Raw genomic sequence first — 27130 nt, 5'->3', positions numbered from 1 at the left:
GAGACAACAGTTTGCGAGCACGCACCCGACGGTGCAAAAGCTGAACGTCCTCCTGTCCAAGTTGCTGGTGCTGCAGTCCCTCCCTTTCCAACTGGTGGACTCAGCACCTTTCCGAGAAATGATGGCTTGTGCCGCGCCGCGGTGGAGAGTGCCAAGCCGTCATTTCTTTGCCCAAAAGGCAGTGCCAGCCCTGCATTCACATGTAGAAGAGATGGTGGGCCAGTCTTTGAGCATGTCGGTCTCTGCCAAAGTGCACGGCAGCGCCGACGTGTGGAGCTGTAACTACGGTCAGGGACAGTACATGTCATTTACGGCCCACTGGGTGAACGTGGTGCCGGCACAGCCGCACCAGCAACTTGGACAGGTCACGACGCTTTTGCCTCCACGTTTGCACGTCCTTGGTCCAGCAAGCATGTCCGCCTCTACCACCTCTTTTTCCGCCGTGTCCTCAGCCGCCACCCCCGTGCCAAGTCCCATGGATTTCCAGCTAAGGTCTCATTACTGAAATGATCTCTGGGGGAATCGAATGTTGATGGATTGCGACAATGTATCCAGCAGAGCAGAAAAGAGAAATATGTTTTAAGTAACAACAAAATCCTTCCCGTCTATGTGTGTAAAATATACTGACACCTAATGGGAGTGTTGAGCATTGCAGGCAATCCCCCCCCCCCCCCCCCCAATATGCAGGTTAGTCCGTCCCGGATAGAGAGGAGCCGTGCTTTGTGGACAGAGAGGAGCGGTGCTCTTGGGGGGAGAGTGGAGCGTTGCATGACAGCTGACATATTCATCAAAGGGGTGAAGTCTCCCAGGTGATGTATTTAACTCTTGATGGTCATATTCTGGTGACAACTCAACATTCGGCAATATTCCTTTACTTTCCCTCTACCTGAGAACACTAAACAGGACAAACACCGAAGATGGAGCGCAGAGAGCAGAAAAAAACGCTGCAATCCTCATTGTCCAACATGGGAAACCTTTCTTGTTTGTTTATTTGTGTGCATTTTCAATCCTGCCCTCAATGCCACATGAAAAACAACAAAACAGTCTTATAGGTGTGTGTGTGTGTGTGTGTGTGTGTGGGGGGGGGGGTACATGTCTTCCCTGTGACTTCTAGGGCACTAGGCCATGGCTTATCTGGGGAGGGGATTGTATCCGGATTAGAATCATTGTAACAAGTGAATCCTGTCGGCGATACTTTGTTGTTTTCAGGTCCATCGTTTGGTGTATTCCCTTCTTGTCGGTGCAATTCTTTCTCCTTGGACTGAGGAGAAGGGAACACCCTGGAGGCTTTTACATGTTAGTACAAAGAAAAGAAGTGTCAGGGTCAGTAGACATGTGTTGGTCTTAGAGGAACCCCACCGCTCATTCCCCTCCAAATAGCCGACATTTCCTCTCCACATTCCCCACATGATAGACAAGAATGGGATTTGCAGCAAACTTCCTATTCCTGAAATGATCTCTCAGGGAATCCAAATGTGATGGATTGACTTCCATCACTGAAAGCATCAAATCATATTGTAGATCCGAGGATTCCGAGCAAACCTCCCCCCTGAGCAGTCTATGGAGCTGTGGAGTGAAATGCGGCAATCAAGTCATTGGCAGGATTTGGCTGTCAATGTCCATTTGTGATGATGATCCAATAATGACACCTAGGCCATGACACGTGACACCCTGTAATGGGCGGAGCACTTTGTATCTGTCCCAATGTCTGCCATGACAGGACACAAGGATCTCCTGTGATCGGCCGATGTTTTGTTCCCGGCTCCTTGTAGTCAGCTAGAGATGAGCCGAGTTGTGTATTAGAGGGAAATGTTTGGCGATCTCCCCTCTTCCCTCGTGTAATGTGAAGCGGATTGTAGTGGGGGATGGGAGCAGATTGTTTTGTGGGTAGAATGTGTCCCCCCAAGCAGGTAGAAAGCAGAATGGGCCCCCCACTCCGGAGGATGGTTGTGTTTGCAGCCTCTGTGTTCAGCCTCGTGAGCAACTCCTGACAGCTGGAAGTGACCCCCGATAAGTGACAGTCCAGGGAGCAGATCGGCTCCCCGGTGCACATCGGACATCGTTCTATTTCGGTATAAAATCGGTTTTATATCTACCGGGAAACACATGAAGGGAGAGAATATACTCCAACACTGGAATGACAGCCAGTGGGCGTGTCTGATGTGTAACCAATAGCAGTGCAGGCAGCTTGCTGTGTACCGACCAATAGCAGCGCAGGACGTTTAGCATATAACCTCCGGCCAGCACAGGAGGGAAACGTATTTGTCCGATAGACTTTGTGGAATCATGACGGAGACTGAGAGCGCCCCAGCTGCCGCTCCTCCAGCGGAGGCCGCCTCCAAGAAGAAGCCGGCTAAGAAGGCGTCAGCCGGAGGAGCCAAGAAAGGCATCAAGAAGGCGTCCGGTCCCGCCGTGTCCGAGCTCCTCGTCCAAGCCGTGTCCGCTTCCAAGGAGCGCAGCGGGGTGTCCCTGGCCGCCCTGAAGAAGGTCCTGTCCGCCGGAGGATACTATGTGGACAAGAACAAGAGCCGCCTGAAGATCGCCCTCTTGGCGCTGGTGACTAAGGGGAGCCTCGTCCAGGTCAAAGGCCATGGGGCCTCCGGATCGTTCAAAATCAACAAGAAGCAGCCCGACGGCGCCAAGGCGAAGCCCAAGAAACCGGCCGCCGCCAAGAAGAGCAACAAGAAGCCATCGGCTGCGGCCAAGCCCAAGAAACAGGCCGCCAAGTCCCCCAAAAAGAAGGCGGCCGGCAAAGCCCCCACCGCAGCCAAGAGCCCCAAGAAGAAGCCGGCCGCCAAGAGACCAGCAAAGGCTGCAGCCAAGAAGGTGACCAAGAGCCCCAAGAAGAGCAAAGCTGCAGCCAAGCCGAAAAAAGGCGCCAAGAGTCCCGCTAAGGCCAAGCCGGCAGCTAAGAAGGCGGCTAAGCCCAAGAAGGCCGCTCCGAAGAAGAAATAATGGGCGGCGACCTCCTTCATCTCCACCCCCCAAAGGCTCTTCTCAGAGCCCCCCACCTCCTCCCAACAGAGCTCTCCATACATACACCGATCACGAGCCGCATTCTCCCTCCTCCTCACATTGTACACTTGTCTCTTATAGGTCATCCAATGATTCCTCCAATCCTACAAATGATTACTGGTTTGCCAAAGGAGAGATCCCTCCCGATACATTTCACAGGCCCGACCCCCCTCCACACACACCGACATCGGTAATATGCGGATTGGAGATCTGTAATTTCCCGCACCCTGTGGGATGGGGGGGGGGAGGGGTAACAATGAACATTTCCCGCACACTGTCTGTGGGATGGGGGGGGGGGGTAACAATGAACATTTCCCGATCCTTCTACAAGGAATTCCCAGCCTTCATTATTATTGCGGCCATTGTGGAAGTTGTACGGAAACGCCATGTAATGATCGGGGACACATCATCCTCTGGACGGGATCTAACGATCGCACCGAGAACATCGTGTTGTGCGGACAATGGACTCCTTCCTATGGATGGATCGCCTCTACAACACAATACAACACGGGGAGCGGCTTTCCAGGTGCCATTTGGAGGATGGATCTCATTGTACGAATCACTTACATTCCATGTCTGGAGTTATGAGCGTTTTAGAAATAAAGGAATGGCGGTCGGGGGGGGGGGGGGGGGGTGAGGGGAGGAAGTGCGGAGATTTCCCCGACAACAGAAGCCTGTTCCCGGGTGTTGTAGTCATTGTAGTTCGGTAGTGTAGAGCTCTGTGTGGGGGGAGGTGGGGGCTCTGAGAAGAGCCGTTGGTTGGCGGGTTGTGTGGAATGTCTGTTGCGGGGGGTCTAGGCCCTCTCTCCGCGGATGCGGCGTGCCAGCTGGATGTCTTTGGGCATGATGGTGACCCTCTTGGCGTGGATGGCGCAGAGGTTGGTGTCCTCGAAGAGTCCGACGAGATAAGCCTCTGCGGCCTCCTGCAGAGCCATGACGGCGGAGCTCTGGAAGCGCAGGTCGGTCTTGAAGTCCTGGGCGATCTCTCGGACGAGGCGCTGGAAGGGCAGCTTGCGGATGAGCAGCTCGGTGGATTTCTGGTAGCGGCGGATCTCTCGGAGAGCCACGGTGCCGGGCCTGTAGCGGTGAGGCTTCTTCACTCCGCCGGTGGCCGGGGCGCTCTTGCGGGCGGCTTTGGTGGCCAGCTGCTTGCGGGGAGCTTTCCCTCCGGTGGACTTACGGGCGGTCTGCTTGGTACGAGCCATCTCTACTACTCTCTTGTCTGCAACTGCGAACATAATGCGCCTCCGCTCTGCAGAGCTATTTATACACATCCCTGCCCTCTGATTGGAGAACTACGTCACGCACCTTCTAATGATTGGGTTACATGAAAAGAGCGGGATTTTCAAAATGCCCGCCAGGATCTGCACGTTATCTCTGTAGGTAGAGAAGCCCGCTGTGTCAAGGGTGGGGGAGGGGAGTTCCTCCACATCATACAATGCTCGGAGCTCTCCTTACTACCAAAGAAGAGAAGATTAATCAGAGATCTGCTAATAATCAGATCCATTCTGCGGGGATCGTCGAAGGGGGTGACACCAACCCTAAGGACGCCTCTGCTCTCCAGTATCTTCCCAACTATAGAAGTTAAAATAACAGGTCTATAATTACTTGGTAAAGATTGTGACCCCTTGTATAGTGTATTTATTTTTTTACATGGGGATTATGGGTGGATTATTATGGTTAAACATTCCTAGGAAGACATTTGACTTGATTCTGATAATAATATGAGAATAGTTATTTTTCTAACTGGGGATTATGGGTGTATTTTTGTGAATACAAATGCCAGGGACTATATTTGACCCATTTCTGAAAGGATTATGGGTATAGTTATTTTTCTACATAGAGATGATGGGTGCATTATTGTAGATACATATGCCAAGGACTATATTTGACCTATTTTTGATAAGAACATGCATATAATCATTGTCCACATGGGGAAAATAGGTGGAATATCATGTTTACACATCCCACATAATACATTTTACCTTTTTAGATAAGAGTATGGGTAAAATTACTTTTGTTTGTGGTGTTTATGGGGGCAATATCATGGGTACACATCCAGCATAAAATATGTAAGCTGTTTCTTATAGGAATATGGGAATTAATATTATTATACAGGTTTTATATTGAGCCAACAGTTTGCACAATATTTTACAACATGAGGGCAGACAGTACAGTTAGAAATACAATTCAATACATGCGGAATCAGGGGGCCCTGCTCATTAGATTTTGCAATCTAAAAGGGACAGACAGGTGATACAAAAGATAATAATTGGGGGGAGATGAGCTGATGTTTAACATAAATGTAAAATTGTTAGGTGGAGGAAGAATAGGCTTCTCTGAAAAAAAGTTTTTATCAGAGATTACCTATAATCCCCACATTAAAAAAAATATATATATATTTATATATTCCACTTTTAGGCAGAGTATCATGGTTACACATTCCACTAAATATACAGTCATGAACAAAACATTGGCACCCCTGCATTTCTGTCAGATAATGGACCACTTCACCCAGAAAATTGTTGCAATGACAAATGTTTTGGCATTCTCATGTTTATTTCTTTTGTTTGTATTGGTCTGACACAAAAAATTGGACAAACAAAATGCCAAATCTTACACATTCCACGCACAACTCCATAAATGGACTCTAAAAAATGATTGGCATCCTCAATTTAATATTCACACACCCCTTGGAAAAAATAACTGAACTCAATTGTTTCCTGTAACCATCAGTGAGATTTTTGACCCCTCTACTTTCGCTAACTGCTCCAGGTCTGTCAGATTGGAAGGGTTCCTTTTCCCAAATGCAGTTTTGAGAACTCTCCACAGGTGCTCTACGGGATTGAGATCTGTACTCATTGCTGGCCACTTCATTATTCTCCAGAGCTTTGTTTGAAATAATTTCTGGGTGCTTTTTGACATGTGCTTTGGGACATTGTCCTGCAGAAAGACCCATGACCTCTGACAGAGACCCAACTTTCTGGCACTAATTATTTTGTAATTGCAACAAATAATCCCTATGTAGAAAAATAACGATTCTTATCAGAAACAAGTCAAATGTATTGTTAGGCATTGTTTAATCATGATATTCCACCCATGTTCCCCATGTAGAAAAATAAATATAACAATATTGCTATAGGAAACTGGTCAAATATGGTCCTTGGCATGTGTATTCACAATAATCCATCTATAATTCCCATGTAGAAAAATAACTATTCTCAAATTCTTATCAGAAAAAAAGTCAAATGTGTTCCTAGGCATGTATAACCTTGATATTCCACCCAAAAACCCCATGCAGAAAAATACCTATACACACATTCTTATCAGAAAGGGGTCAAATGTGTTCCTAGGCATGTTTAACCACTATATTCTACCCATAATCCCTGTGCAAAAAAAAATAACTATAAACATATTATCAGAAACGGGTCAAATCTGGTCCTTGGCATGTATATCCACGATAATCCACCCATAATCCCCATGTAGAAAAATAGCTATTCTCATATTCCTATCAGAAAAAAAAGTCAAATGAGTTCCTAAGCATGTTTAACCATTATATCCCACCCATAATCTCAATGTATAGAAATAACTATACTAATATTCTTATTAGAAAACTATCAAATATATTCCTCAGCATGTACAATCATCCACCCATTATTATAAAGTAGAACAATAGCTTTTCTCATATTCCTATCAGAAAAGTTAATAAAATATGTTCCTAGGCATGTTTACTCATGATATTCCACCAACTATCTACATGTATAAATAAAACTAAACCCCTAATCATTTCAGAAATAGGTCAAATATGTCCCTAGGCATGTTAAAAAAGATACAATATTCCACCCATAATCCCCATGTAGAAAAATAGCCAGTCTCATATTATTGTCAGAAACAAATCAAATGTGCTCCAAGGCATGTCTAACCTTGATATTCCACCCATAATCCCCATATAGAAAAATACCTATACCCATATTCTTAAGAGAATCATGTCAAATATGGTCCTTGACATGTGCATCTGCAATGATCCATCCATAACCCCCATTTAGAAAAATAACTATTATCATGTTATCAGAAAAAGGTCAAATGTATTACTGGACATTTTTAACCATGAGATTCCACCCATAAACCCCATTTAGAAAAATGGCTTTACCCATATTATTGGGAGAAAACGGTAACATATAGTCCTTCAAATGTGTATGTGCAAAATCATCCACCCAAAAAATTACTCTTCTCATATTACTAACAGAAACAGATAAAATGTGTTCCTAGGAATGTTTAACAATGATATTCCACCCATAATCCCCATGTAGAAAAATAATTATGCCCAGAATCTTCAGAAATAGGTTACATATGGTTCTTGCCATGTGTATTTCCAATATTTTACTCATAATCCACATGTTGAATAATAACTATTCCAATATTCTTATGACAAAAAAGTCAAATGTGTTCCTTGGCAAATTCAACATGAAATCCCAGTCATATTACCCATGTAGAAAATAACTATACCTATAATTATTTCAGAAATAGGTCAAATATGGTCCTTGGCATGTGTATTCACAATAATCCATATGTAGAAAAATAACTATTTTATCAGAAAGGAGTCAAATGTGTTCCTAGGCATGTTTAACCATGTTATTCCAGCCATAATCAACATGTAGAAAAATAATTATGCCCAAAATCTTTTCATAAATAGGTTCAATACAGTTCTTGCCGTGCGTTTCCACAATAATACACCACTAATTTCCATATTGAAAATAGCTATTCTCATATCAGAATGAGGTCAAATGTGTTCCTAGGCATGTTTATCCATGATATACCATCCATAATCCCCAATGTAGAGAAAATATTTGACCTTTTTATCCTAAGAATATGGGTATAGCTTTGCCTTTGGCATGTGTATCTTCAATCATCCACCCATAATCCACATGTAGAAAAATAACTATACCCATAATATATTCATAAACAGATGGAATATGATCCTTCACATATGTATCCACAAAAATGCACCCATAATCCTCATGCAGAAAAATAATTGTATGCATTTGCTTATCCACAATAGATTAAGAATTACCATGATATTCCCCCCATAATACCAGATATAAAAATAATGTTACCCATATTTGTATCTAAAAAAGGTGAAATGTAATGTTTAACCATTATATTCCTCCCATAATAACCACATTGTTATCAGAAATTAATCAATTCTTCCCCAGGCGTTTGAACTTTTTAAATCTTCATTTTTAAAACATAACTTTCCAGTTTCTTAATAAAACCGTTGAAATGTAATGCTTTCCACATCTTGTACTATATGAAATCAGTAAATCTATTCCTAGTAATATATGGAGTAATGTCTCCATAATTTCTGTATTATTTCCTATGATGCCATGTTACAGCCGCACATATATCAGTCAGTGAAGAGTTAAACATTCGCCTCTACTACGTGTAACAATGTATCAAGCAGAGCAGAAAAGAGAAACAAGAAAATCCTTCCCGTCTATGTGTGTAATATAGTGACACCTAATGGGAGTGTTGAGCATTGCAGCCAATCCTCCCATCCCCCCAATGGGCAGGTTAGTCCGTCCCTAGAACGAATGTCCAGTGTAAGTGTGACGTGTGGGGGACCTCTAGCGGCAATACAATGTGATGACAGCTCAGTGATTGGAATGGTGGGCGGCTCTTAGAAGAGCCTTTGTGTCCTTGTTGGGATGATGGGGCCCCGGGGGGCGGGGGGATTACTTGGCGCTGGTGTACTTGGTGACGGCCTTGGTGCCCTCGGAGACGGCGTGCTTGGCCAGCTCTCCGGGCAGGAGGAGGCGGACGGCGGTCTGTATCTCCCGGGAGGTGATGGTGGAGCGCTTGTTGTAATGAGCCAGGCGGGAAGCTTCGCCGGCGATGCGCTCGAAGATGTCATTGACGAAGGAGTTCATGATGCTCATGGCCTTGGACGAGATGCCGGTGTCGGGGTGGACCTGCTTGAGCACCTTGTACACGTAGATGGCATAACTCTCCTTCCTAGTCTTCCTCCGCTTCTTGCCGTCCCTCTTCTGGGTCTTAGTCACGGCTTTCTTGGAGCCCTTCTTGGGCGCCGGCGCAGACTTGGCTGGTTCAGGCATGATCAGGGTTCACCACTGCTTGGCTGGCTGCGGGGAAAGTGTGCTGGAGCCGCCCTCATGTGCTGCTTTTATAGGCGGCCTATGCAAAGGAGTTTTGTACTGCCTCGCACTTCCTATTGGAGGTCGCCGACATGTGATGGAAAGTGACGTCATGCTGTCTATCCTCGTGTACAGATTGGTGTAGAAACAAGTCTGACCCCTATTTGTTGAATTCTAAAGCAACCAATCACAGCGTGTGACGTCAGAGAATGTAGTGTATAAAGGAGAGGAAGCGGCTGCTGGGGCCTATCTGTGTGTGATTCGTCAGTCATCCAATCATGTCTGGTCGCGGCAAACAAGGAGGCAAGGCTCGGGCTAAGGCCAAGACCCGATCGTCCCGGGCCGGTCTGCAGTTCCCCGTCGGTCGTGTTCACCGTCTGCTCCGGAAGGGCAACTATGCCGAGCGGGTCGGGGCCGGAGCTCCCGTCTATCTGGCCGCCGTCCTGGAGTATCTGACGGCTGAGATCCTGGAGCTGGCCGGCAACGCCGCCCGAGACAACAAGAAGACCCGCATCATCCCCCGACACCTCCAGCTGGCTGTCCGCAACGACGAGGAGCTCAACAAGCTGCTGGGCGGCGTCACCATCGCCCAGGGAGGAGTCCTGCCCAACATCCAGGCCGTGCTGCTGCCCAAGAAGACCGAGAGCCACAAGGCCGCCAAGAGCAAGTAATCCCCCCACAGGATTCCCTTCTATCCGCCAACACAACGGCTCTTCTCAGAGCCCCCCACATCTCCATACAAAGGGCGGCCATACGGCTTCTATGGACACTAATCCCACACTCCTCTCTATCTCCCGCTTCTATGGGAGTCTCGGGGTCTGGGGGGTGGAGGAGGAAAGTCGGCGACTTCTTCCCTCCGTCCTGCTCTGTAGATCTCGGATTAGTAAAGGACGTTCTGGGATGGAAGCTGTCACGTGTTTGTAATGACAATTCGAAAAGGTGGAAATCCTTCCCCCGTCCGGACAGTAAGTCTCCTCTACATCCGGGTGTCATCTCTGCTTCTCCATAGGAAGACGTTTGGACGCCGGGAAGGATTTCTATGTTGAACTTTCTGGGGAGAAAGTGATCTCTCGGCGCCCCGGGATTGGGCGGGTTATTTGTAGCTGATAACCGGTTTTCACATCCGAATTCTAAAAGGTAAAAATAGAAAAGGATTTCAGTGAGATTATCACATTTCCTGATCAGATCATTTCCTCCCCACATTGTTTTTTCTTATTTGAATAATCAACTGTCATTGCTTCAATTGTCTAATACATTCCACGTTCCCGCCGGAGTTCTATGGACCGTTACCGACAATCTGCATCCATTTACCGTTATATCCGAGAAGATCGATCAATCCTTCCATTCATTCCGAGCATTGCAGATATTCATGTGAAATGTTTTATTTGTACTCAAAACCCGACAAGATGGAGAAATTCCTGCACTAGGAATAGAGATCTCCGAATACTTGTTTTTTACTTCTCGTAAAAAATACATTACTGGCTGATGGAGACAACGCCCACAGCTGTGATTGGCTCAGATTTCAAATTCTCCCGCCGGAATTGTATACATCGTTCCAGAGAAATATTCTGCCCTATTATACCGCCAAATCCGAGCCGGAGAACAAAGGAGATCCTCAGATGAGACATCCGAGAAATATCACCGCTTTAATTCCAGACAGTTGTATTGATTAGTCAGGGATGACGGTGATTACTGAGTCATGTCAGTCCTTGTTCTGTTATCTCTGTCCCCAGGATCCTCTATATGCAATGTGTTTGCGGACTAAATCACAATGACTAGAAATGGATTCTGATGATTACTTTCATATATTGTCTTCTCAGAATGCAGGATCCCCTCCCCTGCAACATACAGAACATCAGTGACATTATTCATGTCATAGATCTCTACCTTTCTACATGATAATAAAGTTTTGTACAATTCTATATCAGATCTGTATACGATCATGTCCTTAATTTCAGACCCCCCCCCCCCCATCACATCCAGAATATTGAAATATCTTGTAAAAGTAGGTAATCATGACACTGCCAGATAAATATGTACAATGAATCGATAGAGGAAATATTACATATCTGAAGAATCAAATGTGTTTCTCTTTGTATGAGCATCCATTAACCCTTTCATTATTCGGGGCTCAGATTGGCCACAATCGTTATATGCACATTGCGATCACCGACATGTTTATGTCACTCAGACGTTATAATGCAAAATGGCATTCCGAACCAGATCCATCCCGATTACTGATCACACACTATGCAATCAGTGGAATTGCTGAACTTTATCTATCCATGACGTCATCCTGTTATATAGAATGACTTACGGATAGTTCCATCTCCATTATTGGAATGAGCGGCAATCCTCCTCCCCCCAGGAGGAGCAGATAGAACCCTGGAGATGATCAATCAATAGCCCCTTGTATGAGAAGGTGGGGGGCCCTGAAAAGGGCCTTTGTGACGATGAGGGGGGGGGGGGGGTTGTGAGGATTTATCCTCCGAATCCGTAGAGGGTGCGTCCCTGCCGTTTGAGAGCATAGACGACATCCATGGCGGTGACGGTCTTCCTCTTGGCGTGCTCGGTGTAGGTGACGGCATCGCGGATGACATTCTCCAGGAAGACTTTCAGCACTCCGCGGGTCTCCTCATAGATGAGGCCGGAGATGCGCTTGACTCCCCCTCTGCGGGCCAAACGGCGGATGGCGGGTTTGGTGATGCCCTGGATGTTGTCCCGGAGCACCTTCCTGTGGCGCTTGGCGCCGCCTTTCCCCAGACCCTTCCCTCCTTTACCGCGACCAGACATGACGACTCTTTTTTGCTGCAAACACAGACTGAGCTCTGGGCTGGGCCCGCCTTCTTTTTATAGAGTATGAGCGGACCTGATGGGAACCTTCCTGGGAAGAGGCGGAGTCACACTTATTCATTACACAAAATTTGATTCATTTGTAACCATTATACACATTTCAAATATATAAATCCATCTCCAGGAGAGAAATCTCTTCATTCTTCTCAATGGTTTTCTATTTCTTCCTCGGAGATTACACAGAAACATTCATCTTTCACATTTCAGAACACAAACCATCATCACCAGTTACTATTGTTAACAGCAATTTAATATTGATAAATATGACTTGGAAATAAACAACACAAACATTTATACCGATGCCCCACGTTCCTGGTTATAATTCCGAGCGGACCTGAAGGAGACTGATGGAAAGGGGCGGGGTCACAACGATTCATTCCTCCGAAGAGAATTTCATTGATTTAGACCCTTGTAAACATTTGGATGATTTTTAGTGACTGATTTGGAGGAGGAAACCGATTTGGTTCCTCAGACATGTCATATGTTCTCTCTGGATACATTGTCCGGATTTCTCTGGCAGTCTCCTTATTCCTACCAGTCATTTCACATTTGTTTTTATGAATATTCTGGATGTGATATGGGGGGAGGGGGGATCTGTAACTGCTACATGTCTGAAGGAGGGACACAAATATCGGTCAGTGACATGATCGTATACAGATGTGATAATGGAATCTACAATACTTGTATTCACAATGTGTTACATGATTCGGTAAATATGGAAATCCATCTCCAGACTCATCAATACATCTACTTGGGATGAAAGCGATGATAATACTTCTCGGATAAATGTCTCATCTGATCAGTTCTCAGGTCGGATTTGGCGGTATAATCGGGCGGAATATTTCTCTGGAACGATCTACACAATCCCGGCGGGCAGAATGTAATGACAGCGATTTGAAATCTGAGCCAATCACAGCTGTGGGCGTTGTCTCCATCAGCCAGTAATGTTTGTCTTACGAGGAGTCCATAGAAATGTATCCGGAGATCTCGGTGTCGATGTTTCTAGTGCAGGAAGTGTTTTCTTGTTCTGTAGACTTTTCATTGATCTCTTCTCTACAACTAAATCAACAGACTAATAACTAGATCTTGTCGGGTTTTGTATTCTGAGGGATTGGAGGGAAAACATAAATCTTAATAAACGATCTTTATATGAATATTTGCAATGTCCTTATAATGATGTTTGGCTGATCGCAGAGCCTGGAATGAATGGAAGGGTTGATCGATCTTCCCAGATAAAACGGTAAATGGATGCGGTCGGTTCTCCGTATCGGATTTGGCGGGAAGAGGGCGGATTGTCTGTGACGTCACATAGAATTCCGGCGGGAGATTTGAATGAAGCAATTAGAAAGTTGAGCCAATGACAGTTATAGACGTTTCCTTCAGATAGTAAAACATCGTTTTTTCTACGTGGAGTGTGAAGGAGGCGATGAGATCTGTTCCCTCAGTCGGGAGGATCGTTGTTCGGTATATATTGAACGATCTCTGATCTTCAGGAGAAACTCATCACAACTAAAGGAAGGCGGATAAGATCAGTCCCTGGAATAAGATGTCATTTCCTCAGAGTCTCACACTGAAAGCATTTTCTATTATTAATGTATAATTGTCATTATAATTAAAATATATAATATGGTATTATAAAATAATTATAACATTTTAACTTTTAAATTAAAAAAAATAAATAAAAAAAGTCAGTTATTTTAGATTTTGTAACAACATAACTTGATGATAATTGACATGGGGGAAGACACACGCCACAGAACTTTAAAAATCGGTTCAGCTCTGCCCTATAGCAGAATTACTACTACAGGGCGGGCTCCCTGCACACAATCATATGCATATATACATGACTTGTGCTCCCGCCTTGATCGCAGTCCATGGGCACGCGCTCCTGCCGACCCAGGGGTGCCGTGGTTCCATGCCCCACCAATCAATCAGCAGATTATGGCCAGTGATGTTCGGCCTGGATTTGCTGATTGCTCCCTGCACTATCAGTGATCTTCCTGTACCTTTGGTTACACTTACACAGGTACAGGAAATGATGCAATCTTCTCTCCCTGGGCACATTCCATTCCAGAGAGAGAAGAAAGCAGATCCACGTGGGTCAAAAGCATTACACTTTTACAGTAAAAGCACAGCTAGGTCACATTTATCCCCCTGATCTCCCCCCTGTTAACCCCTTCACTCCCCTGTCAGTATCTTTAGTACAGTGTACAGATTTTTTTACTGATCACTGTATTAGTGTCTCCGGCGACTTCATCTAGCATTAGCGTCCCACGATACCTGCTCTGCACAGTAGTTTTCCACAGAGCAGCCCGGATCATTAATTTAGTTGTTTCCTCGCCAGCATTCCTTGGCCCCTCTTTCCTATCCAGCGCCCCCAGAACAAGCACCTTGTTCTGGTGTGAGCCCAAGAACACTCCTTCATGAGCCACGTATACCAGAGAGGCAAGCTCTTCAAGCACATCATGAAATCAGGATGGGGATCCACTTCAAGTAAGCATTAGTGTATTTGGTACTGTGGACCTTGTTTCACTTGGGGTGGCTATCCAGGAAGTCCCTACACTTGAGAAGCGGGCATGATAGTCTCACTATTGAGAAGGTAATAGTAGTATCCATTGACTAATGTGGAGAGAGGCCTGGTGAATCTTTGGATGTTAACTGGTTTTTAGATTCCTATACATATACTATGTATTTTTGTGTTCCAGCCTTTACATTCCAGGAGGTCCCTGACATACATTGGGAACACATCTGCTGAACACATGGTTTACTCGAATATAAGCGGGAAACCCACGGAAATCCAGGATAACTATTTCATCATTACACAACTCTGCCTTATATGGTGCTCTATTTGCTAAGATGACCCTAAATTGAGGACGCTAAGTGTTTTTTAACATGATTTTATTTTTTTCACATGTACACCATGCTTATGTTTAACCTCCCTATGATCTATGTGATCAAATAAAGTATTGTTAAAATTCTTCTGAATTCATATTACTCCGCGTGGATCATCTAGTAACCTTCTTTTTCAGGTAGGGGTGTTCTTGTCACACTACCATATTGCTTAGTATGTAGTCTTCGGGTTTATGTATCCACACTTATACAAGTGAGTCGGAGATATGCTAATGACACCAGTAACTTGTGTCATTTTTGGTGGCCTGTTTTTGCTTTATTGTTGTGATATATTTCCTCAAAGGTTCTTATAACCTGTTCTGCCACCTTGGAGGTTGGTACTCAGTCTTAAACATTTGCATGGTGTACATTGATTGCTGGATTATTGATATTTTTTTGACTATATCTATACGATAGTCTGTAATTTCCCTCCCCTTTGCGGAAGGGAAGATACGTAAGGAGGTAATGGCCTATCAGATCAATGAGGAGATGGATGCGGAAATTAGATCTGCATTTACTAAGAATTTAGACCCCCAAGTAGAGGGAAACGAGGGGGACATCAAGACCAGGTTCAAGCTACATAAGAAACTAACTACTAAATATCTGAATAGAAAGTGGGATATTATATCCCTTGAATCATATATAGAGAGAGGGATTGTTCCCAGGGGATTAAGAGAAAGAACATCTTCACACCCCCAGATTCCTGGAAAGGTGGAAAGATGTCTGTATAAAACATGGCATAGAGATTATGCGATTAATTGTGGAAGAAGAGAAGGTTCAACTGAATGAACTCTCTAATGAAATCAATGAGAGCACGAAATCACTTGATCCTCTGAATAATGATCCTGAGTTTGATAAACATAATGACTTCCTTAGAAAGGAGATAGAAAAAATACAAAAAAATCTGAAATTTACAAAACAACAAAAATTTAGAAGAGATTTAGAGGATTGGGAGAAAGGTGAGATATTCGATCTAACAAATAGTAGAGGAAGGAGTCGATCAAAACGTAAAAAACATTTTTCTAGGAATAATAGAGGATATTCATCGATGAGTGAGGATGATGATGAAAGTAATAAGAGATCTGTCAGTTTTTTAGAGGAAAAAATAGATGGCGAGAACCATGGGATACTAAAACAAACAAACAAACAAATGAATGGGACAAAGGAAGAAAGAAGTACCTCAGTTGCCCTAAAACCATCCAATCAAAATCGAACCAGAAGCCACAAGAGATAAAGACTAACCAAGAGGGGGGAACAAATGATCTTAAGGTAATAAATCTTTCCAATTTTGTATTGAAAAAAAGACATTATGATTTACTGCGGAAGGGTTTAACCTTTTCTCCTACGGATAAAATGGACCTGTTTGAGGTCTATAAAGACCTAAATCTGTTTTTGAGAAACATCCTTTTAAGAATTCCATATCTATCTAGAGAAGAACAAAATCCCTGTGACCTTAATTCAGAGAGGGAACAACAGGCATTAAGAGATCTCATTAGTCTTATTGAGGAGACTCCCACAGACAGTGAAATTGGGGAAGGGGATGTTTCTAACAAGTAGAAAAGACACACTAGACTTAAAACTCCCTCTAGAAGAATGCCTAATATCAGGGAAAATAAATGGCTAAGTACTTTTTTAGATCTAGTACATGATGATCTTGGAAAAATAGACTGGACAATGAGGAACGCTGATAACCTCACTAGAGGTGAAAGAATAGCCCTTAGGGAACTTAAGAATGCTAAAAACATTGTGATTAAAAAGAGTGATAAAGGGGGGAATGTAGTACTACTAGAGAGTGTGGAATATGAGAAGGAGGTGCTTCGACAGCTGAAGAGCTTGGATACATATCGTAAACTACATAACTACCGTTCCCAAAACTTGTGGTTGATCTAAATAAAAAAGTGGGACTGGCAAGTGAAGCAAACTTATTAACCAAACGGGAGTGTGATATGTTGACAGTTGATACATATAATATTCCCACCTTTTATGTAATCCCAAAAATACATAAAAATCCCTCTCAACCACCGGGACGCCCTATAGTATCTGCTATTGGTGGCCCCCTGGAACCAATAGGTAAATTTGTAGACGACTTAATCAAGGATCTGGTCTTGGAACTCAGATCTTATGTAAGGGACACGGGAGATGTACTTAAAAAGATTTTAAATGTAAAAGTACCAAAAGGTGCACTCCTAGTGGGTATTGATGTGGAATCATTGTATACCTCCATCCCACATGCATGGGGACAGAAAGCGGTGGCCCATTTTTTGGAGACATACTTTCCCGAAATGGAGGCTCAAAATGAATTTATATTGGATTTGCTGGAGTTTATGTTGACCCATAACTGTTTTCAGTTTTTGTGTTCTTTCTATCAGCAAATATGTGGCACCTCCATGGGAGCACCCTGGGCTCCGGCATTTGCGTGCTTACATCTAGGTCTGTGGGAAGAGGAGTTAGTATATCCCTCCACTTCCTATAAACAATATGCAGTAACTTGGTTGCGATACATTGATGATGTGCTGATGGTCTGGGATGGAGGTATCGATGAGCTTAAAAGATTTATGGAATTTTTGAACAAGAATGATAGAAATATCAAACTCACTTATACAGTGGATAGAGAGGTGATAACCTTTTTGGATTTGTCAATCTCTGTCCACGGAAACGAATTGGTCACTAAAACATTTAGAAAGGAAACAGCGGCCAATACACTTCTACATGCTAATAGCTATCACCCAAGGAGTTTAAAACAGGGAATCCCTATTGGTCAGTTTCAGAGAATAAAAAGAAACTGTACAGAAGAATTAGAGTATAGACATGAATCTATCCAGCTCTATAAGAGGTTCAGAGAGAGGGGCTATTCACATAGAACCCTAAGAAGAGCGAAAAGAAGAGCCCTTGGTAAAACAAGAGAGGAACTTATTAATAAACCAAAACCAAAGATAGCTGCAAACACTGTAAACCAACCAGTAAGATTTATAACTAAATTTGGACAACAATGGGGTGAAGTCAAGAAGGCCCTGGACTCCCATTGGTTTTTACTAACTCAAAATCCGCAGATAGCGAGAGTGGTAGGTGAGAGTCCCCATATGGTAGCAAAACGAACTCGGAATCTAAATGATATACTAGTACAATCAGAATTTCAGAGGGCACCACAAAGAAACTGGTTAACTAGGAGGACTGGAGTATATGGTATGTTCCCCTGTGGCCACTGTCAGATTTGTCCATTTGTACATAAGTCCAATCAGTTTTTCAACAATGACAACTCTAGGATATTTCAAATACGAAGTTTTATTAACTGTTCTAGTAGTAAAATGATATACATGATAGAATGTCCATGTAAAAAGATATATATAGGTAAAACAAAAAGAAGCCTCAGGACTAGGATTGGTGAACATCTGAGAGATATTAGAAATGAAAATAGGAATGTAAGAAAGGGAGAAAAAGAGAACCCACTGGCGCAACACTTTAAAGAAGTACACGGAGGCAGAACAGATGGCCTAAAAGTGAAAGGGATCTTTCTGCTGAATATTTCGGCTCGTCGGGGTGACTTTGACAAAGTCCTCCTACAAAAAGAAAAATTTTGGATTTATACCCTGGGGGCACTTGTCCCATTTGGACTAAATACAGAACTCAACTTTGGGGTGTTTTTGAAATAAACTCTTTATATACCCTGAGCTATAATCTATATTGGGATACCTTATATATGAATTAAATATGGACCTCTGTGGACAAAATATGAATTGAATTATGCAATCTTCTCTATACCTGATCGGTGGTGAGCATGTATAATAATAGGACAGATATTTGAAATTCTGGTGGCTGGACCTGGTCTTGATGTTTCCCCATATGTGAACAAAAAATATGCTAATAATAACCTCCTCTTTATTATCCTCTTAGAAGATGATTTGATCTATAGCAATTAGGCTCCTCTTTCATATCCAGCAATCATTTTAAAATTCAAGATATGTGTTTTAATTCACTTTGGATATTCTCAATGTAGTGATATTCTTTCAACACAAGATGGCGAGGTGGAGACTCCTTGGTATGCAATTAGTGCACCATATAAGGCGAAGGATTGAAGTCCCCTCCCAGTTCTGACGAAGTCTGCGGTGATTGGCGGATGAAACGCGTCAACGTATTGACGTCACTACGCTCGGCGTCTTCATTGGGTGCGGCGCCCACGAGGCGGGAAGGAACGGCGGTGTCACAGCTCCCTGCTAGGAAGGCCCAAGACCCTCTGAGAACTACCACTGGGCTACTATCACAGCGGTTCGCAAACGGCAATCCCTCAGGGAAACATACCTTCCACCGGTGGCAAGTTATTTAAAGCTTACGGCTGTTGAGATTTATAGAGCCTAAATGGTGTTAATAGGGCATGTTTCAGGGGCCTAATTTACCCTGTATATTCGGGGAATTTTTTGGAAATCCTCTTTGGAGGATAATCTACATGTATATATATATATATACGCTATCCTATTCAGGTATTTTTTGCTGTGACATAGCCACATCCTTATAAAAACCGCAATAACCTTCTCTAATTGAGCAATTTTTGGAAACCCTCTATTGGGTATATTAAACTCAGGTATCCACGGCCTGTTATATGCTACATACACATTATATATGTGTCTGGAATCCACGCATTGTGACTACCTGGCTCCTCACCCCTATATGCATCTTTGAAAAAGCATCAAGGACCTGATCCTATTTCAAGTCGACAGGAGTCTTCTTGATCTTTATTGATGGTAATATATCCACAATCTGTGTGTGTTTTGTTTTCGGGGTCACTTGATGCCTATGATCTATATATCCATCATTATTATTTTTATTTTTTCTATATATATCCCCAGAATCATTTGGTACTGTGGACCTTGTTTCACTTGGGGTGGCTATCCAGGAAGTCCCTACACTTGAGAAGCGGGCATGATAGTCTCACTATTGAGAAGGTAATAGTAGTATCCATTGACTAATGTGGAGAGAGGCCTGGTGAATCTTTGGATGTTAACTGGTTTTTAGATTCCTATACATATACTATGTATTTTTGTGTTCCAGCCTTTACATTCCAGGAGGTCCCTGACATACATTGGGAACACATCTGCTGAACATATGGTTTACTCGAATATAAGCGGGAAACCCACGGAAATCCAGGATAACTATTTCATCATTACACAACTCTGCCTTATATGGTGCTCTATTTGCTAAGATGACCCTAAATTGAGGACGCTAAGTGTTTTTTAACATGATTTTATTTTTTTCACATGTACACCATGCTTATGTTTAACCTCCCTATGATCTATGTGATCAAATAAAGTATTGTTAAAATTCTTCTGAATTCATATTACTCCGCGTGGATCATCTAGTAACCTTCTTGTTCAGGTAGGGGTGTTCTTGTCACACTACCATATTGCTTAGTATGTAGTCTTCGGGTTTATGTATCCACACTTATACAAGTGAGTCGGAGATATGCTAATGACACCAGTAACTTGTGTCATTTTTGGTGGCCTGTTTTTGCTTTATTGTTGAAACCCTTCACTCCCCTGTCAGTATCTTTAGTACAGTGTACAGAATTTTTTACTGATCGCTGTATTAGTGTCTCCGGCGACTTCATCTAGCATTAGCGTCCCACGATACCTGCTCTGCACAGTAGTTTTCCACAGAGCAGCCCGGATCATTAATTTAGTTGTTCCCCCGCCAGCATTCCTTGGCCCCTCTTTCCTATCCAGCGCCCCCAGAACAAACACCTTGTTCTGGTGTGAGCCCAAGAACACTCCTTCATGAGCCACGTATACCAGAGAGGCTCCTTTCACCGGATATCGGAGCCCCATATTTTCCAGATACAGTCAGGTCCATAAATATTGGGACATTGATACAATTCTAATATTTTTGGCTCTATACACCACCACAATGGATTTGAAATGAAACTAACAAGATGTGCTTTAACTGCAGACTGTCAGCTTTAATTTGAGGGTATATACATCCAAATCAAGTGAACGGTGTAGGAATTACAACAGTTTGCACATGTGCCTCCCACTTGTTAAGGGACCAAAAGTAATGGGACAATTGGCTTCTCAGCAGTTCTATGGCCAGGTGTGTGTTATTCCCTCATTATCCCAATTACTAGAGATGAGCGAATCGAACTTGGCGAAGTGGAATTCGTATCGAATATTAGGAAAAATTTGATTTGCGTCAAATCCGAAAATTAGCAGACTTCGGATGCGCGAATCAAAATTTTTCCTAAAATGGCGGCGACATGTGTGGCGACGGAGCGGGGATCTCTGGGAAGGCGCGCAGACAAGGCGCGCTGACCCATAATGCATTCATTCATGACATGTGATCGCATTAGCCAATCAGCAGCCAGCCAGCCAGCACTGTGTAATGGTGGAGCTATAAATTGCGGCCATCTTACAATTCTCCATTTGCCTCCAGTCATTCAAGAAAGACAGACCTCTCTGTATTAGGGACAGAGTTAGGGCCACAGATACTTTAGGGACACATAATCGTTACTTAGGGACACAGAATTGTTACTCAGGGACACAGAACTGTTACTCAGGGACACAGAAGTTTTACTCAGGGACACAGAAGTGTTACTCAGGGACACAGAAGTGTTACTCAGGGACACAGAAGTTTTACTCAGGGACACAGAAGTAATACTCAGGGACACAGAAGTTTTACTCAGGGACACAGAAGTGTTACTCAGGGACACAGAAGTTTTACTCAGGGACACAGAAGTAATACTCAGGGACACAGAAGTTTTACTCAGGGACACAGAAGTTTTACTCAGGGACACAGAAGTTTTACTCAGGGACACAGAAGTGTTACTCAGGGACACAGAAGTTTTACTCAGGGACACAGAAGTAATACTCAGGGACACAGAAGTTTTACTCAGGGACACAGAAGTTTTACTCAGGGACACAGACGTTTTACTCAGGGACACAGAAGTGTTACTCAGGGACAAAGAAGTTTTACTCAGGGACACAGAAGTGTTACTCAGGGACACAGAAGTGTTACTCAGGGACACAGAACTGTTACTCAGGGACAGACACAGAATTGTTACTGAGGGACACAGAATTGTTACTGAGGGACACATAATTGTTACTGTGGGACACAGAACTGTTACTCAGGGACACAGAACTGTTACTCAGGGACACAGAACTGTTACTCAGGGATAGACACAGAATTGTTACTGAGGGACACAGATTTGTTACTGAGGGACACATAATTGTTACTGAGGGACACAAAATTGTTACTCAGGGACAGACACAGAATTGTTACTGTGGGACACAGAACTGTTACTCAGGGACACAGAACTGTTACTCAGGGACACAGAACTGTTACTCAGGGACAGACACAGAATTGTTACTCAGGGAAACAGAATTGTTACTGAGGGACACAGAATTGTTACTCAGGGACAGACACAGAATTGTTACTGAGGGACACAGAACTGTTACTCAGGGACACAGAACTTTTACTCAGGGACACAGAACTGTTACTCAGGGACACATAACTGTTACTTAGGGACAGACACAGCATTGTTACTGAGGGACACAGAATTGTTTCTGAGGGACACAGAATTGTTACTCAGGGACAGACACAGAATTGTTACTGAGGGACACAGAACTGTTACTCAGGGACACATAACTGTTACTCAGGGAAAGACACAAAATTGTTATTGAGGGACACAGAATTGTTACTGAGGGACACAGAATTGTTACTCAGTGACACAGAACTGTTACTCAGGGACACAGAACTGTTACTCAGGGACACAGAACTGTTACTCAGGGACAGACACATAATTGTTACTGAGGGACACAGAATTGTTACTGAGGGACACAAAATTGTTACTGAGGGACACAGAACTGTTACTCAGGGACACAGAACTGTTACTCAGGGACACAGAATTGTTACTCAGGGACAGACACAGAATTGTTACTGAGGGACACAGAATTGTTACTGAGGGACACAGAACTGTTTCTCAGGGACACAGAACTGTTACTGAGGGACAGACACATAATTGTTACTCAGGGACACAGAATTGTTACTCAAGGACACATAATTGTTACTCAGGGACACATAATTGTTACTGAGGGACACATAATCGTTACTCAGGGACACAGAATTGTTACTCAGGGACAGACACAGAATTGTTACTGAGGGACACAGAATTGTTACTGAGGGACACAGAATTGTTACTGAGGGACACAGAACTGTTACTCAGGGACACAGAACTGTTACTCAGGGACACAGAACTGTTACTCAGGGACACAGAATTGTTACTCAGGGACAGACACAGAATTGTTACTGAGGGACACAGAACTGTTTCTCAGGGACACAGAACTGTTACTCAGGGACAGACACAGAATTGTTACTCAGGGACACATAATTGTTACTCAGGGACACATAATTGTTACTGAGGGACACAGAATCGTTACTCAGGGACACAGAATCGTTGAATTAAAGAGTATGTCAGACAACACGCAGAGGAGTGGCAGAGGAGGCAATGTTTTAGGAGCGAGCAGACGTGGCAGCAGAGGAAGGGGTCAAGGCAGCACTAGTCGCAGCCAGAGGCCAGTGCTCCCGGTGTCATCCAGTGGTCGTGTCTCCACCGACAACCCTGCCGTCATCGATTGGTTGGCTCGGTCGTCTTCCTCTTCCCAGGTCACCTCTGACACCTACAGTCAACGGTCGGTGTGTACGTCAGACACAACCGTTAGTTGGCATGGCCCGGGAGCAAGCCCACTGAAATCACGTGTCCTCTACCTGCCCCTGTACTTTGGTGTTCCCTCACCAAGCGAAGTATCGCATGCTGTGGGCTCAGCCCCACTGTACAGTGAGGAAGAGCTAACAGAGGGCGGTCAGGAACGGGGGGAGACATCCGCCTCTTCAGCAGCCAGGCAAAGAAGTACTGGCGAGGAGAGTGGCTCGGTAGCCGGTCTATAGACAGGTCTGTCTCCTGACCCAGACGCAGCCGAGGGGGATAGTAGTGAGGCGGAGACCCTAATTGATGATGAGGAGGCTGATCGCACTTGGCAGCCTCGTCGTCATCAGGCTATTGCTTCCGCATCATCAGGAGAAGAGGGTGCCAGCTTGCCAGCGAGCAAAACAGTCGGTGGGTTGCCCAGGAGGCAGCAGGGTCGCAGCAGTGTCAGTGGAGCCAAACGGCCACGGAGTAGAGCACCAGCTCCACTGCAGCCTACCACCACGGCCAGTAGTGGTGCCGGTGTGCACGGAGGAAGTAGCAGTCAGCCAGTGAGGAGTAGCGGGGGCAAAGTTTCCTACTCGGCGGTGTGGCAATTTTTCGTCAAGCCGCCCGAGGAAGTAAACGTAGCCGTATGTCGACTATGTGGCCAGAAAGTCAAGCGTGGCCAGGGGGCCCATGTTGGGACTACAGCGTTGCGTCAGCATATGCAGCGTCGCCATTCGGTGGCCTGGGAAAACCGTGATAAAGATACGGCGGTTCTGCCTGCCCCAGCCCAGGGTTCCATTTTGTCATAGGGTGCTGGCAGATTACGGGCCTCCCATTGCTGCTGCCAGGCCCGTAATCTGCCATGGGCCCCCGTACTGCCTCCTCATGCTGCTGCCAGGCCCGTAATCTGTCATGGGCCCCTGTACCGCCTCCTCATGCTGCTGCCAGGTCCACAGTGTGTCATGGGTCCCTGTACGGTCTCCCATTGCTGCTGTCTCCATCGCCACACTCTGTCATGTGCCACTTTCAGGTCTCCTCACACTGCTGGTGGGTTCCATTTTGTCATAGGGTGCTGTACGGCCTCCCATTGCTGCTGCCAGGCCCGTAATCTGCCATGGGCCCCCGTACCGACTCCTCATGCTGCTGCCAGGCCCGTAATCTGTCATGGGCCCCTGTACCGCCTCCTCATGCTGCTGCCAGGTCCAGAGTGTGTCATGGGTCCCTGTACGGCCTCCCATTGCTGCTGTCTCCATCGCCACACTCTGCCATGTGCCACTTTCAGGTCTCCTCACACTGCTGGTGGGTTCCATTTTGTCATAGGGTGCTGTATGGCCTCCCATTGCTGCTGCCTCCACCGCCACACTGTGGCTCCACACTCTGGTTTTGGCCCCGTGACTGCCCAAATGAGTGAAGTGTGCGGTGATTCTAAGATCAACGGCACTCATCTGCATGTCATACTGACTGACAGTATTATTTCTCTTCCCCAGCAGACTCCAAGGGCATTTAAATTAAAGGTACAATGTTCTGCACTAATATAAAGGCTCTCTGAAGCCTAGAAACACCCTTTTTATAAGTTAAATTTGCAGCGAATATATTTGACTCAAATCAAATTTTTTCCACGAATTCGCCGAATCAGTCGAATCAAATTTTTGAATAATTCGCTCATCTCTACCAATTACAATGAGCAGATAAAAGGTCCAGAGTTCATTTCAAGTGTGCTATTTGCATTTGGAATCTGTTGCTGTCAACTCTCAAGATGAGATCCAAAGAGCTGTCACTATCAGTGAAGCAAGCCATCATTAGGCTGAAATAACAAAACAAACCCATCCGAGAGATAGCAAAAATATTAGGCGTGGCCAAAACAACTGTTTGGAACATTCTTAAAAAGAAGGAACACACCGGTGAGCTCAGCAACACCAAAAGACCCGGAAGACCACGTAAAACAATTGTGGTAGATGACCGAATAATTATTTCCCTGGTAAAGAAAACACCCTTCACAACAGTTGGCCAGATCAAGAACACTCTCCAGGAGGTAGGTGTATGTGTGCCAAGTCAACAATCAAGAGAAGACTTCATCAGAGTGAATACAGAGGGTTCACCACAAGATGTAAACCATTGGTGAGCCTCAAAAACAGGAAGGCCAGATTAGGGTTTGCCAAACGACATCTAAAAAAGCCTTCACAGTTCTGGAACAACATCCTATGGACAGATGAGACCGAGATCAACTTGTACCAGAGTGATGGGAAGAGAAGAGTATGGAGAAGGAAAGGAACTGCTCATGATCCTAAGCATACCACCTCATCAGTGAAGCATGGTGGTGGTAGTGTCATGGCGTGGGCATGTATGGCTGTCAACGGAACTGGTTCTCTTTTATGTATTGATGATGTGACTGCTGACAAAAGCAGCAGGATGAATTCTGAAGTGTTTCAGGCAATATTATCTGCTCATATTCAGCCAAATGCTTCACAACTCATTGGATGCCGCTTCACAGTGCAGATGGACAATGACCCAAAGCAGACTGCAAAAGCAACCAAAGAGTTTTTTAAGGGAAAGAAGTGGAATGTTATGCAATGGCCAAGTCCATCACCTGACCTGAATCCAATTGAGCATGCATTTCACTTGCTGAAGACAAAACTGAAGGGAAAATGCCCCAAGAACAAGCAGGAACTGAAGACAGTTGCAGTAGAGGCCTGGCAGAGCATTACCAGGGATGAAATCCAGCGTTTGGTGATGTCTATGCGTTCCAGACTTCAGGCTGTAATTGACTGCAAAGGATTTGCAACCAAGTATTAAAAAGTGAAAGTTTGATTTATGATTATTATTCTGTCCCATTACTTTTGGTCCCTTAAAAAGTGGGAGGCACATATGCAAACTGTTGTAATTCCTACACCGTTCACCTGATTTGGATGTAAATACCCTCAAATTAAAGCTGACAGTCTGCAGTTAAAGCACATCTTGTTCGTTTCATTTCAAATCCATTGTGGTGGTGTATAGAGCAAACAATATTAGAATTGTGTTGATGTCCCAATATTTATGGACCTGACTGTATGTTTGAGCCGTGTGCTGGCAAACAGTGGAGCCAGTTTTTGTTTTGAACATAAATTGGGAGCTGGCAGCCATATCTTACTATCAGGCCATGTATTTGCCTTTTTTTTTTGTTTTGTCGAATAAAGAATTTTTTTTGGTTCCTTAAAAAAGTGTTATATCCTCTTGATTCTATTTCCTAGACTTAAGATGGTCAGTTAATATGCAATGTGATGAAATGTCAGTGCAATTTCCTCCACATGTAGCTAAAGTCTGTAATAGAAGAAGCTACCGGAACAATGGATTCATTTAGAGTGGGCCAGGCCCATATAGTACATCATGGAGATTTGCTATGAAGGAACATTCACGTTTGAATACCTGAGCTCATGTGGTTTGGGTCCAAATATTTCTGGCCATTGCAGCGTATTGACTATTGCAGCTCAACATAGATCAGGCATACAGAAAAGTGTACCTTGTCCATAGAATAGCCACTGGGAGGTCCTATCTGGGCACAGAGATCTGG

At 44.3% G+C, this 27130-nt stretch overlaps 5 protein-coding genes across 5 annotated transcripts; 2 read left to right on the top strand and 3 right to left on the bottom strand.

The window, feature by feature from the left end:
• Window positions 1–2286: 2286 nt before the first annotated feature.
• Window positions 2287–3010, top strand: LOC149433188 (histone H1.5-like). Its single transcript, XM_089664542.1, has one exon. It carries the CDS (start codon window positions 2287–2289, stop codon window positions 2953–2955), a length of 669 nt encoding a protein of 222 aa, XP_089520668.1. The 3' UTR covers window positions 2956–3010.
• A 739-nt stretch (window positions 3011–3749) lies between these two features.
• LOC149433187 (histone H3) lies at window positions 3750–4220 on the bottom strand. The gene has a single exon (XM_089664541.1). It carries the CDS (start codon window positions 4218–4220, stop codon window positions 3810–3812), a length of 411 nt encoding a protein of 136 aa, XP_089520667.1. The 3' UTR covers window positions 3750–3809.
• Window positions 4221–8682: 4462 nt separating this feature from the next.
• On the bottom strand, window positions 8683–9150 carry LOC149433186 (histone H2B 1.1-like). The gene has a single exon (XM_089664539.1). It carries the CDS (start codon window positions 9126–9128, stop codon window positions 8748–8750), a length of 381 nt encoding a protein of 126 aa, XP_089520665.1. The 5' UTR covers window positions 9129–9150; the 3' UTR covers window positions 8683–8747.
• A 272-nt stretch (window positions 9151–9422) lies between these two features.
• LOC149433185 (histone H2A type 2-B) lies at window positions 9423–9896 on the top strand. The gene has a single exon (XM_089664536.1). The coding sequence runs from the start codon at window positions 9446–9448 to the stop codon at window positions 9836–9838; it is 393 nt and encodes a 130-aa protein (XP_089520662.1). The 5' UTR covers window positions 9423–9445; the 3' UTR covers window positions 9839–9896.
• A 1752-nt stretch (window positions 9897–11648) lies between these two features.
• Window positions 11649–11966, bottom strand: LOC149433184 (histone H4). The gene has a single exon (XM_089664538.1). The coding sequence runs from the start codon at window positions 11958–11960 to the stop codon at window positions 11649–11651; it is 312 nt and encodes a 103-aa protein (XP_089520664.1). The 5' UTR covers window positions 11961–11966.
• Between the last annotated feature and the right edge of the window lie 15164 nt (window positions 11967–27130).

Source organism: Staurois parvus, unplaced genomic scaffold (genome assembly GCF_062004578.1).
Source record: "Staurois parvus isolate SC_StPar_1 unplaced genomic scaffold, SC_StPar_1.0 ptg001939l, whole genome shotgun sequence".
Taxonomy (NCBI): Eukaryota; Metazoa; Chordata; class Amphibia; order Anura; family Ranidae; genus Staurois; species Staurois parvus.
Note: the sequence above shows the minus strand (reverse complement) of the source record. Positions and strands in the feature narration are given on the sequence as shown.